Source organism: Euleptes europaea, chromosome 18 (genome assembly GCF_029931775.1).
Source record: "Euleptes europaea isolate rEulEur1 chromosome 18, rEulEur1.hap1, whole genome shotgun sequence".
Classification (NCBI taxonomy): domain Eukaryota; kingdom Metazoa; phylum Chordata; class Lepidosauria; order Squamata; family Sphaerodactylidae; genus Euleptes; species Euleptes europaea.
This window is the reverse complement of record NC_079329.1, coordinates 9,357,407-9,371,056: the sequence shown is the minus strand read 5'-3', so window position 1 is coordinate 9,371,056 and position 13,650 is coordinate 9,357,407. Positions and strand designations below refer to the sequence as shown.

Below are 13,650 nucleotides of genomic sequence, written 5' to 3'. Positions count from 1 at the left end.
TTGCTGGCCCTGACCTGGGTGGTCCAGGCTAGTCCTATCTTGTCATATCTTGGAAGCTAAGCAGGGTTGGCCCTGGTTAGTACTTGGATGGGAGACCACCAAGGAAGTCCATCGTTACTATGCAGAGGCGGGCAATGGCAAGCCACCTCTGTTCATCTCTTGCCTTGAAAACCCTATGGGGTCACCATAAATTGAATGAATTAATTAATATCTTTATTTGTATAGCCGTAGGCCATTACCAAGTGTCCTTATAGGTATACAGAATTCTGTGAAATCAAAGCTAACATTTAAATACAAGATCAAAGTTAAACAAAACAATTAACACAGGATTACATACAATGTAAACCCACTGAAATGAAAAATAGGTCTCTCTAAAAATTCCTAAACAGCTAGACACTTTAAAACCTCATTGGCTCATTTTCTTTGCCGCCAGGGCAAATTGTGACATGCTATAGAACACATGAAGCTGCCTTAAACTGAATCAGACCCTTGGTCCATCAAAGTCAGTATTGCCTACTCTGACCGGCAGCAGCTCTCCAGGGTCCATGAAAGTCAGTGTCTGATAATAGGGAAGTAAGTTTGTCAGTTTCAGAGCTAACATTTTCTCCTTTCAGTAACCCACCTAAAAATTTGGCTCTAGGTTTCATATACAACAGGCAGACCATAAACTGGCTATGACTTGATGGCACTTTCCAACCTCCAGGTACTAGCTGGAGATCTGATATTACAACTGATCTCCAGCTAGGGTTGCCAACCTCCAGGTAGCAGCTGGAGATCTCCTGCTATTACAACTGCTCTCCAGATGATAGAGATAGTTCACCTGGAGAAAATGGCTATCTTGCTGAAGGGGCTTGAAGAAAATGGGACGTACTGTTCAGGCTTTCTAACCAGAATTACTTTGTCCCAACCCGTCCCGGCTTGCTTTCCTCCCTGTCTCAATAATGAGACCTATTCATGGATCTCCTTCTGTCCCATCTAGCTCAGCTTTTGGTGTTTCTATCCCAGCTAAGAACCTGGCCCCACAACGTCCTCTAAATCAAGAAGGGCACTTACCGGCAGCCAAGAAACAGATGAGCAATGACAGGGCATCCATCCTCAGCTACGTTCTAGAGGCTGGCTAAAAGGGCCACTTCTTTCCAGAAGTGGCAACTTAAGCCATGATGGTGGGTGCGAATGTTGTCAAATGAAGCAAGCGAGGGACATTTGCAAAACCCAGAGGTAAGAAAGGGAAGGGGTGAAAGGGGAAGCTGAGTCAGAGAGAGAGGAAGGAGGAATGCACAGCTGTGACCGCAGGAGAGGAGGTGGCAGATAAAATAATGCTCTTTCAAATCCTCATAATTGAACCAGTATTCCTTACTTTCATTTTGCAAATTCAGGAAGTGCTTTATGGATTTTCAGATGCATGCCTAGGAATATGCATATAGATTTATTTCTTGACATTTATGTAGGAAGAACAATGACATATATGTATAATAGGGTTGCCAGGTCCCTCTTTGCCACCGGCGGGAGGTTTTTGGGGTGGAACCTGAGGAGGGAGGGGTTTGGGGAGGCAAGGGACTTCAATGCCATACAGTCCAGTTGCCAAAGCAGCCATTTTCTCCAGGTGAGCTGATCACTACCGGCTGGAGATTAGTTGTAATAGCAGGAGATCTCCAGCTAGTACCTGGAGGTTGGCAATACGGTTTGAGCCCACGTGCTGTTGTTCTCTTCAGTTTCACTAATTCAGCATAGGCTTTTTGTTCTTTGAAATCTCCAGGTAGTGGCTGGAGATCTCTCGCTATTACATCTGCTCTCGCTATTACATCTGTTCCCCTGGAGAAAATGGCTGCTTTGGCAATTGGACTCTATGGCATTGAAGCCCCTTCCCTCTCCAGACCCCGCCCTCCTCAGACTCCACCCCCAAAATCTCCAGGTATTTCCCAACCCGGAGCTGGCAACCCTAGTTGGCAACCCTAATGTATGAAGAAACTCTTTCTTGTTCAGTATCTACTGCCCCATAGATTCTGAATTGAGAGGTTTTCTCAGTCCACTTTTCAATTCAGTGGAGGCTGCGGCTTTTCACAGTGCTGAATTCTGCACTCAGCACGCGATACTGACCTGCAGTTGTACGGCATGGTGGTGAAATGCACGAAGCCCTTTCTTCCGGTCCTGAGACTGCGTGGGTTCAAACCATGTAACACCTGCCTCCCAGCTGTTGATTCAACAGGCATGATCTGAGCGATGGACTTATGGCTAATGAGGAAGTGGGCCCTGTGCTTGGTTGGGCAATTTCTCATTCTGAGCTACCGGGGCGGATGGGGGAAAAGACCAGAAGTGTTGCAAGAAGCTCAGAAGAGAAATAATAACTATCTCACTCTTTCCAGCACTGACCAAAGTTGTTACTCCCTTCAATTCTCCCTTCAACTCTCTCCTTATTTGTTTTCTCCAAGAGGATAAACTTGGGAGGACAATCTGAAATCCCAGGAAGGGGTGTGTGTGTGACAGGAACTGTGATCTCACTTGCCTATGAAGTAGGCTTGCCAACCTCCAGGTACTAGCTGGAGATCTCCTGCTATTACAACTGATCTCCAGCTGATAGAGATCAGTTCACCTTGAGAAAATGGCCGCTTTGGCAATTGGACTCTAGGGCATTGAAGTCCCTCCCCTCCCCCAACTCTGCCCCCAAAATCTCCTGCTGGTGTCAAAGAGGGACCTGGCAACCCTACTATGAAGCCTACCCAACCCCAAATAAGCTCATTAGGCTCTGTTCCCCTTCCCATTCACCACTCATCTTAAAACAGCTGTGGGATTAGGGTTGCCAAACTCCAGGTGGTAGCTGGAGATCTCCTGCTATTTCAACTGATCTCCAGGCGACAGAGATCAGTTCCCCCGGAGAAAATGGTTGCTTTGGAAGATGAACTTCTATGGCATTATGCCCTGCTGAGGTCCCTCCCCAAACCCCACCCTCCTCAGGCTCCACCCCCAAAATCTCCACGTATTTCTCAGCCCGGAGCTGGCAACCCTATGTGGGATGCAGGTGAGTAGGTTAATAGGGATGGCCACTGGTCAGTTTTGTAGATGTTGGCACCTGTGCTTTTTTTACTAGAGGTAGTGGCTGTTCCAAAGCAATTGTGAACACATGAAGCTGTCTTATACTGAATCAGATCATCGGCCCATCATGGACAGTATTGTCTATTCACACTGCTGGTGGCTCTCCAGGCTCTCAAGCAGAGGTCTTTCACATCACCTACCACCTGGTCCCTTCAACTGGAGATGCCAGAGATTGAACCTGGGAGCTTCTGTATGCAAAGCAGAGGCTTTTTCCCTAAACCACAGCTCCTCTTCAAAATTAGACCATCAAGGCCAGTATAGCCTACTGAGCAGCTCTTTAGGGTTACAGGAACAAGTCTTTTCAATCACCTCCTACCTGAGCCTTTTAACTGGAGATGCTGGGGATTGAACCTGGGACCTTCAGCATGCCAAGGAGGCGCTCTATCACTGAGCCTTGGCCCCTCCTCTATTCTTCCCCCTGATTTTGGGCAAAGAGATCTGTTGTTCTTCAATCAGGGCTTTGTGCAATCCAGACTGGATACTGAGCAAAGTGAAATTATGGGCTCAGAGCAAAATCATGGGCATGAGATAGCTTTACACCGGCATGCTTATTTTGACATAATTTATTGTTTATTTCACATTGTTTATTGCTTATTGTGTGTTTTCAGACTCTCAAAGCTTTTAATGAAGAACGAGATGGTGGAGAGGATGGAATGAGGGGGCAAGAGATGGAAATGGGGAGTTCAAATGATTAGGATTGTGGGAGAGGTAAAAGTTAGAAGACAAGGCACAGAGGGCTGCCCCATCCTTATTAGAAAGAAGCCTCGAACTGTTTCTTCCTTTGTAGTCTGCAGACCCAGCCCACGTGTTTCCAGACTCTTTTGCAAACTGCAAGGTCTGGGAAGTTGCATTTTTAAATTGGGGAAAACTGAGATAGTCGGGATATCAAACTCCATGCAAGATTCTGTATTTATGTTGGGCCCGGTGACTCTTCTCGCGGTGTACGTGGGAGTGATTTGGATATCTTGTAAAACACCAAACGGAGTTAAAACATCAACAGTTGCTGGGGATGTGGGCAATGCCTTGGCCTGTTATGGGTCACCTTGGACACTTCTGGGCTTTACAACCGGAGCTGTGGCCGAGCCTGTCCTAGTTGTGTCTGTAACATAAATTGTGATTGGGTGAAGTTCACAGCATTTCTTCCACAGTCATTGGTTAGTTACTGCGCTTCTGACTCTGGAGTATAAATGACCAGCGGTTGGCTGTTTTTGCCCTTATCGTGCCAGCAGACGTCAAAGAAGGGGTAGACAGTGCCCGTGAAGCGCTCGCGGAAGGCAAAGATCTGCACAAGGTTGTCCTCATCGCTGGCGTCATAGAAGGCGAGGACGCCGTCGTCAAAGCTGAGGTAGATGCCGATGCGGTTGGGCTTCCTCTCCAGCTTCAGTGGCCGTGGCTCCTTGTGTTCCACGTGGGCCTCGTAGCTCTTGCCCTCCTTGCACCCTATCAGCCAGAAGCCGTTGGACGGGGTGGCGTGCAGGCGGCCCTTGCGCCCAGCTTCAGCCGAGATGATGCCCAGGGCCCAGCGCGGCTTATCGCTCACAACCACCTCCCAGTAATGCTCCCCCTTTGAGAAGCTCTGGCGCGACAGCACACAGTTGGACTTATCGAAGCGCTGCGGGTCGTCGGCGCTCACGGCCTGCTTGTGCTCAGAGCACTCCACCCACTTGCAGTTCTCCGACACCACCAGGTTTTGCTGAGCAGTGTTGGGGTCAAAGGTCAGGTTCTCCAAGGCTGGGGAGAAGAAGAGTTGGTTTTGATATGCTGCCTTTCTCCACCACTTAAGGGAGACTCAAACTGGCTTACAATCACCTTCCCTTCCCCTCCCCACAACAGACACCCAGTGAGGTTGGTGGGGCTGAGAGAGTGTGACTAGCCCAAGGTCATCCAGCTGGCTTCGTGTGTAGGAGCGGGGAAACAAATCCAGTTCACCAGATTGGCCTCTGCCACTCATGTGGAGGAGCAGGGAATCAAACCCGGTTCTCCAGATCACAGTCCACCGCTCCAAACCTGGTTCTCCAGATCAGACTCCTCCACTCCAAACCACCGCTCTTAACCACTAAAGAGATACAAGTGGTAAGTGGGACTGTGAGGCACTGGTTCTTTTTGAAAGCAAGGATCCAGGCCCAGCTTCGTGGAGGCTGGAACTTCATACTAACATGTCATTCCATGGTATTTCTGAAGATGTTTTTCATCGTTGCAAAATGCAGCTGTCGCCATGCTGTTTGAGTTGGGAAACTGACACCATGGCAGCTTCAGCTGTGGCATTTTAGGACAACTGTCATTCATATAAAGAAGAATCATGGAGCAACTAATAATGAGAAATTTCCTCATTCTCTTTTGAATCATGAGTTGGAGTTGATTCAGAAACATGTGCCCAGTGTTGAGTGATGACTTCATTACCTAGTGAAACCATCAAACATTGCATATTTGGGAATGTGCGGAGAACTTAAATCATTTTTTGGGAAGCTGCAAGACATCTCTGCCAGTTGCTTCTTACACCCTGGATTGTTCAGGTCATGTATGGAATTTGGGAGCAGAATTCAGCATCCTGAGAACCTAAGCTATGTCTACTAGTGTAGCCGATAGAAATCAGTCCACCTGGAAAAAATGGCTGCTTTAGCAATTGCACTCTATATGGCATTGAAGTCCCTCCCCTTCCCAAACCCCACCCTTCTCAGGCTCCACCCCAAAAACCTCCTGCAGGTGGTGAAGAGGTTACCCAAATATGCAATGTTTGATGGCAACCCTAGTTAAAGCACTTAGGTAATACACCAGAGGGGAGATTTGAGTGGTGGGGATTGTTTGTTTCTCCATCCTTACAGTTTCTTGTGGGCTCCCAGCTTTTCTAGCCAAGTCATCAAGTAAACATAGCAGTCCTTCATTTTTGTATATAGATGTTCCCTATAGCAGCCCCTATTGAGATCTTTACCTGGCATCAGTGAACGGAACATCTTCCTCCACACCTGGAACTTGAACTCATCTGAAATGATGGGGAGCTGGATGTCCATGCGGGCGATGGGCGGGGATTCTCCCAGGATCTTCTGCAGTCTGCACCAAGGAAGAGAAGGCGGACCTAATGGGAAGGAACTGAGTGGGGGGCGGGGGGGTCCGTGTATCCAAACCCCAAGGAAATTGAAGCTGTGTTCCTTTCTTCTGATAATCTTTCCAATTTCTATTTTAAAACTCTATGCACTTCATGCTTGGAAAATGTCCAGAGCATAAGGGGATTAAACAGATTCATGGAGGAGAGGTATATCAGTGGCTACTGACCATGGTGACTAAAGGGAACTTCCACATTCACCTGAAGGAGGAGGAGGAGGAGGAGAAGAGTTGGTTTTTATATGCCAACTTTCTCTACCATTTAAGGAAGAAACAAACCGGCTTACAATCACCTTCCTTTCCCCTCCCCACCACAGACACCCTGTGAGGTAGGTGGGGCAGAGAGAGTGTGACTTGCCCAAGGTCACCCAGCTGGCTTCATGTGCAGGAGTGGGGAAACAAATCCAGTTCACCAGATTAGCCTCCGCCACTCATGAATACTAGTGCCAGGAGGTACCATTAGGGGAAGGCCTCCTTATCAATTTGTAAATAGGGAAATAACGAACGGTGACCGACATGACATAAAGCGTTTCCCTTTTTTCACTCTCCTGTCTGAACAAATTCACTTACTTTTCGTGTTTTGCTAAGGGTGTTTTTCTTTATTCCTAGAGATAATGTAGGAATTAAGTGTGCCGGGAAGGGTGGACAAATGTGTGTGTGTGCATAATGAGATTATTGTACTACAGGATGAAGGGGCCAAAAGCAGGGCTGGTGCAAGGTGTGAAGGGCAGGAAAAAAAATACTGGGTGTGGTGGTAATAAAGAGACGGTTGCTCACCTGCTGGCCACCAGGCAGTATTTCTGTGGAGGATGAGAAGAAAGAAAGAGGTTAGTGAGAAGAATAAAAAGAGGTGGACCTCTTATAGCAGGAGGCCCTGTCGGCAAAGTCAGCAAAGATAGGAGACAAGATTGCCAGGAGGATTCCTGTATGGGAGGTTAGATTGTCAACTGATAGCTTGGTGTAAGGGTTAGAGTGCCATGCATAGATCTGAGAGACCCAGGTTCAAATCCCCACTCTGCCAAGGAATATTACTGGGTGCCTCTCTCTCCCCCTCCCTCCCCCCCCCTCTCTCAATCTAACCTACCTGACAGGGTGTTGGTTGTGAGGATAAAATTGAGAGAAGGAGAACAATGTAAGCTGTTTTGAGACTTATGAAGTGCCAGCCTGAAAAGTATTTTACCTATGGCACTCTGAGATGCCCCTGTATATATAAACAGGGTGCAAGAACCTTCAGAAACCCCCCCTTTCCTCCGTTTCTCTGCCTGCTTGTTCTCCAACACGTCAGCATAAGCACATACACACACTAACAGCCGTAATGTTGCAAAGTAAGGAGACATTCGCTCCTCTCAGCTACAGAGCTGGTTCAATCCAGAATCGCTTGTCCATTGTTCACTAGGGGATCACACCATGGGAACTATATTAATGTATCGAATGGAGTTACACTGAACTGAATAAAACTAATGCCCAGAGAACGGGCAGGGTGATTTTCTCTTTTCGTTCTTGGGTAGACAGAGGGCTTTTTCTCTCTTGAACCTTGGGCTGGTGGAGTCTTGATCCCAGCTTTGTATTGTTTAAAACTTGGCACCATTAAACAGTAAGCTGTAAAAAGAATTCATGATCTCCAGAGCGCTGTCTTTTATCAGAGCTATTTAGATAGCGTTTTCTAGGCACAACACTTACATTGTGGAGAATTGCAGGGTATATATAAATATCTCAGAGAGGGAAAATATAAACATTTGAGGATTAGAGCACCATGCAAAGATCTGAGAGACCCAGTTCAAATCCCAGCTCTGCCAAGGAATATTACTGGGTGCCCCTCTCTCTCTTTCTCTCCCTCCCTCCCTCTCTCCGTCTCCTTCCGCCCCCCCTCTCTCAAGGTAACCTACCTGACAGGGTGGTGGTTGTGAGCATAACATTGAGAGAAGGAGATCAATGTAAGTGTGGCGGGAATATTTATAATTTGGCTTAAGAAGAACCATTCTCTGTACCTTCTCTATCTTAATACTATAACCTGTAGTTTAAACAGCCACATGAAGCCTCTAAAGGACCTTAGCTCCGAAACCAGGCCCCTGACCTAGAGGCCATAGGAAATTGCATAACTGCATAATTGTTAACCAACCAAAGAACATTAAGGTGCCTAGAAATTATGTTCAGGGGTAACAAGGTCACGTAGATGGGCAGCAAAGTGCCTGGTTACGAAATGAGGAAATTGTTTATGAACACAGGGTAACGGATGAACGGATGGCTGTCAGAGACCTGGACATGGCAAACTTATTATGAAACAAAATATTCCCAAACAATTTATAGCCATGATTTGTGAAAACTCATCTCCTGACTAATTTGGCAGGAGGGGGCCATTTGAGACCTCTCACACAGTTCAACCTATAAAAGGCTTTCAAAGAGCCCAGCCCATCGTCCTTCTAAGAGAGAGACCCATTTCTGTCTCTTCCTTGGAAGGACCTCAGAGATCTCTGACTGTTTGTCTGTCTGTCAGTGTGTGTGCTGTCATATATATATATTCAGTTAAGTATTGCTTTCTCTCTTTGCTTTATATTTCCTTGTAAGTATAATAAAGCTGCATGATTTACTTTATACATTTGGTGTACTGTTTTAAGAGTGTTTAGTGTGCAAGATCTATCTTTTCCTATCAAACTCTCTAGCTCCTGCTCTGGTAAGTAGCAGGCGGAGAGACTCTTAAGTAGCAGGCAGAGAAGACCAAAAAAATAAAAGAGCTCAAGGGAGAGAACTTGAAAAATTCTCCCAACAGTAAGCTGTTTTGAGGCTTACATTGTGGAGAATAGAAGGATACATATAAATATCTCAGAGAGGGAAAATATAAACATATGAGGATGCCAAGTAGGGCTGTTGAAAAAAATATTCAGTATAGTTCGGCTTCGGCAAAATTCGGCCCGTTTTTATTCGGGCCATGCCGAAGTCCGAACTCCCCCGCTTTGGATCCCCAGAAATTCGGGGGGATCCAGAGTTCGGGGGAAAATTCGGCCCCCCGTGCACCTTCAGGGGGATCCCTGAAGGCACGCGGGGGCCCTTTAAACAGATCTGCGCCTCCCAGCTGGGAGGCGCAGATCTGTTTAAAGGGCACCCCGCCCCCCTTCAGGGGGCTTCCCTGGAGAGGCGGGGGGTGCCCTTTAAACAGATTTGTGCCTCCTGGCTGGGAGGCACAAATCTGTTTAAAGGGCACCCCGTCCCCCTTCAGGGGGCTTCCCTGGAGAGGCACGGGGTGCCCTTTAAACAGATCTGTGCCTCCCAGCCGGGAGGCGCAGCCCTAGGGGGCTTCCCTGGAGAGGCGCGGGGTGCCCTTTAAAGGGCACCCCGCGCGTCTCCAGGGAAGCTCCCTGAAGGCGCGTGGGGTGGGGGAAAGGGCCCGAATCGGCTGAATTTATTCGGGAACACCCCGAACTTGGCCAATTCGGCTCCCCGGTTCCCCCCCTTTTTGAGTTCGGTTCGTCCGAACCGAAAAACCGCCAAATTGAGAGAAATTCGGCTGTTTTTCGGTTCGGGCCGAACCGAATCAACAGCCCTAATGCCAAGTGTTGGGAGTGGTGAGTTGAAAGAGACGGAGTTTGCTGTCCGAATTTCCATTACGGTCAATGTGCTTTTGAGTCACCCCTTGCAACAAAAGACAAATGCCCCCATTCTGTTGCAGGGGAGCTTAACAGCACTGTTTCCAGTTTGGTTCTGTTTCCACCTCGACTGAAGACTGGAAAGGACCGCCAAGAAGGGAGCGCCTCACCCTGAGAAACTCAGTCTGGGGTTCCTCTTGCACTTCTCCCAGCACGGTCTCCATCTGCTTGAGCTGGTCCAGGTAGTGCGTCATGGTCTTGCGCTCATTTAGCAAGGCCTTTGTGGCTTGCTGCTGCACACGCTCGGCCTCCTGGCCCAGGGAGGCCTCCAGGGTTCCCAAGAAGGCACGCATCACCCCCAGGTGTTCCGACACCTGTCGCTTGAACTGAGACACAGTATCCTGGGAAGAGAGAGAGAGAAAGAAGAAGAAGAGAGGGTGCACAATTTATGGGTGAATGGGAGGCATGGAGGGTTTACTGTGAAACTGAAATTCAAATGGGGAAACTTAAAGGTTACTCATTGATCTAATCCACTTTCTAAAGATATTGTTGTAAAAAATGATGCATTAATTCTGTTTTTTTAGTTTTAAATAACTTCTTTAGAGAAGCTTTTCCTTGGAATATTATTGACATCTTCCATAGCACTGTTGCTTTCCCTCCCTGGGACAACATTACACTAACTTTATAATACTGAAGACTTTCCTAGCAAGAGCTTCTTCATATTGGATTACAGTGCCTCAAAATCCTGTTACCTTTTTTATCGGGAATTGCATCAACTTCAAGGAACAGACATTTGTTTTGTTCCTGATCGGTTCAGGATACAACCATATAATTAATGGCTTATAAACTCAAGAGACTTTCTCCATGATCGGTTTCATTCAGTATGCTTCACTCAACATTGGCCATTAGAGTCTGTTAGCCATCTTTATCAGTTATTTAAATATCAAAGGCATATACTATATTGATTTGAATTAGCCACTGTGATTAATAAGAAGGCTTGCCAATCTCCTGCTGGGGCCTGGAGATCTTCTGGAAATACAATGGATCTCTAGACCATTGAGTTCAGTTCCCCTGGATAAAATGACAGCTTAAGAAGAAGAAGAAGAAGAGTTGGTTTTTATATGCCAACTTTCTCTACCACTTAAGGAAGAATCAAACCTGTTTACAATCCCCTTCCCTTCCACTCCCCACAACAGACACCCTGTGAGGTAGTAGGTGGGGCTGAGAAAGATCTTAAGAGAGCTGTGACTAGCCCAAGGTCACCCAGCTGGCTTCATGTGGAGGGGCAGGGAAACAGATCCAGTTCACCAGATCAGCCTCCACCGCTTATGTGGAGGAGTGGAGAATCAAACCCGGTTCTCCAGATTAGAGTCCACTGCTCCCAACCACCACTCTTAACCACTATGACACGCTGGCCGGAGGGGTGACACTATGGCATTACATGCCTGCTGAGTTCCTCCCCAAATTCCACCCTTCCCAGGCTGCACCCCAAATCTCCAGGAATTTCCCACACCCCACAGCTGGCAGCCCTATTGATAATAAGGTTCCATAAGTTTGTAGTATAGCTCTGGCTTCTGGATCCTCCTGTATGAATGACTTGCCTCCACTTCCGCGATTTGCCGGTTCAGCAGGGCAATGGTCTTCTCCTTCCGGACTTGGGCCTCTTGCAGTTGGACTTGCTGCTGGGGAAGTTGCCTCTAAAATGAAACCGAGAGATGAGAGGGGGGGGGAGAGTTATAGGTCAAATTTAGGACAAGTCGAGGAGGAGAGGGGAAACTAAGACTACCACTGACATTTAAAACTTCTGTACAGCTGGAGCTGTGTGTGTGCCCTGACCTGGCCTAGCCTGATCTCATTAGGGAGGGGAAGGGCTGTGGCTCAGTGGCAGAGCATCTGCTTGGCAATGCAGAAGGTCCCAGGTTCAATCCCCAGCATCTCCAGTTAAAGGAACTAGGCAGGTAGGTAATGTGAAAGACCTCTGCCTGAGACCCCGGAGAGCAGCGGCCAGTCTGAGTAGACGATATTGACTTTGATGGGCCAAGGGTCCAATTCAGTATAAGGCAGCTTCATGTGTGTTCAGATTTCAGAAGCTAAGCAGTGTTGGCCCTGGACAAAATTTGGATGGGAGACCACCAAGGAAGTGTATGTTCGTGGTGCAGAGGCAGGCAATGACATACCACTGATATGGTAAACAAAGGTTCGTGGGGGGAGAGAGAGACCTGAGATCGTTATTTCAAGAAAACAGTTTATTTGCAGCTGCTGACTCAGAGGCCCTAATGGACAGAAATCTCTGAGCCCCGATCATACTGAGGAAGGGATATTTATCCAAATTCAAGATATGACAACCCATCAACATTCAAGGTAGGCTGATAACACTCCAGACATCAAGGCGGCAGTGGAGTAATAGTTTCACCCAGTTCTTGTTATGGTTTACTGTAACCCTCCATGACTCTTGCCCCAATTCCTTAGCACACAGGCATACACACACAGAGATATCCTGCCCAGCAACAAGCTATTCCCTTGCTGTCCTAATACATTTACAGAAAGGAAAAGAGATTATTACAAATTGCTAAATCAGTGGATCTTCCATAGTCAGGGGAAGTCTACCTGCTGTCACACCACCTCCGAACATCTCTTGCCTTGTAAACCCTACAGCTGTGACTTGACAGCACACACACACACACACACACAAAGCTGGATTTCTAAGCTACCCTGGTCCTGAGGAATCAGGGTAGGCTTGGGGTGTAAACCTAAAATGTACTCAAAGTGGGCAGTAAGAGCTGGGAGTTGATAGGAGAGCTGGATTGGGGAGGCCTGAAGGTGGGTTACTTAGAAGGGTTCTTCTCAGGTTGTTCGAAATAAGCTGATCTTAGGTACATCTTGCTTTTTCTTAGAATTAAAATACTTTTTCATACTAGACCTAATCTTTTTTTAACTAAAACTAATAATATTAATCTCAGGCATCCATATTAAATAACAACCACTAAAACCTAACTGGTATAACTGATTAATTTTAATAAATCCTACGAATCTTTCTTTTTTACTTTTTAAATGTTTTTAACAATTAACTGATTGGGAAACATATTATATAGTATTCTTGGTTATTTTTGGGGATTTTGAAGGTGCCAATAGCAATATTGACTCAATGTGAATTGAATGTGTAAAAACTGATTGTAAAGGTTTGCTTTAATTGATGAATGATTTAAAATAGTAAGAAGGGCTTCTTCTCGTGATGCCTACTTTCATCCTTTGGTGGGCCTCAGCGGCGGTGATGATGTTGTGCCCCTTGTGCTTGCCCAGAGAAGCGCACACCCCGCAGATGACCTGCCGGTCCTGCTCACAGTAGACGCTCAGGGGGTCCAGGTGCTCCTCGCAGTGGTCACGGGGGACTTGCTGGAAGCACTGCACCAGGTGCTCCATCTGCTTGTTGATGTGCAGCTGCTCCACCTTGGCGAGAGCCTGGCAGGTGGGGCAGGAGGTGGCCTTGCCGTCCTCTTCCTTGGGCACCCGAGACAGGCACTCCTGGCAGAAGGTGTGCCCGCATTCCGTTGTCACGGGAGACTGGAACAGCTTGAGGCAGATGGGGCAGCTGAGGTCCTGGTGCATGCCTTGGATGAGATGCTGCTGGGAGCTCGACATGGCGGCCGAAATCAGGAACCTGGGGAGGAGAGACGAGAAACCTAGAACTTTGGACCTGTCAACCCACTCTTTCTGCCACGCTCCCACACCAGTCAGCTGGCGCCATCTTGCTCTCTGGATTGGAAAAGGTACCCTTGCAGGTAAGAAATGTCCCATAATCCTACCCCTCGGGGTTTCTGTCTCTCCTAGGGTTGCCAGGTCCCTCTTTGCCAACGGTGGGAGGTTTTTTGGGTGGAGCCTG

General features: G+C 47.5%; 2 protein-coding genes across 2 annotated transcripts in view; both read right to left on the bottom strand.

Moving 5' to 3' along the window:
• LOC130490392 (integrin alpha-X-like) overlaps window positions 1-1,093 on the bottom strand; it is a 39,932-nt gene extending 38,839 nt beyond the window's left edge. Inside the window, exon 1 of the mRNA XM_056864218.1 lies at window positions 1,054-1,093. Within this exon, the coding sequence (XP_056720196.1) occupies window positions 1,054-1,093 (40 nt within the window). The remainder of the gene's footprint in view (window positions 1-1,053) is intronic.
• Window positions 1,094-4,244: 3,151 nt separating this feature from the next.
• TRIM72 (tripartite motif containing 72) lies at window positions 4,245-13,409 on the bottom strand. Its single transcript, XM_056864825.1, has 6 exons — window positions 13,011-13,409; window positions 11,372-11,467; window positions 9,941-10,171; window positions 6,967-6,989; window positions 6,020-6,138; window positions 4,245-4,821 (listed from the first exon to the last, which is right to left on the bottom strand). Exons 1-6 carry the CDS (start codon window positions 13,407-13,409, stop codon window positions 4,250-4,252), a joined length of 1,440 nt encoding a protein of 479 aa, XP_056720803.1. The 3' UTR covers window positions 4,245-4,249.
• Window positions 13,410-13,650: the final 241 nt, after the last annotated feature.

Excerpts from the sequence above, each read along its gene's own strand:
- TRIM72 (XM_056864825.1), bottom strand. The coding sequence starts at position 13,409 with ATGTCGAGCTCCCAGCAGCATCTCATCCAAGGCATGCACCAGGACCTC. Across the intron at positions 6,139-6,966 it reads TACTGCCTGGTGGCCAGCAG|ACTGCAGAAGATCCTGGGAG; the intron begins GTGAGCAACCGT and ends TCCTTGGTGCAG. Across the intron at positions 4,822-6,019 it reads GTTCCGTTCACTGATGCCAG|CCTTGGAGAACCTGACCTTT; the intron begins GTAAAGATCTCA and ends TCTTCTCCCCAG.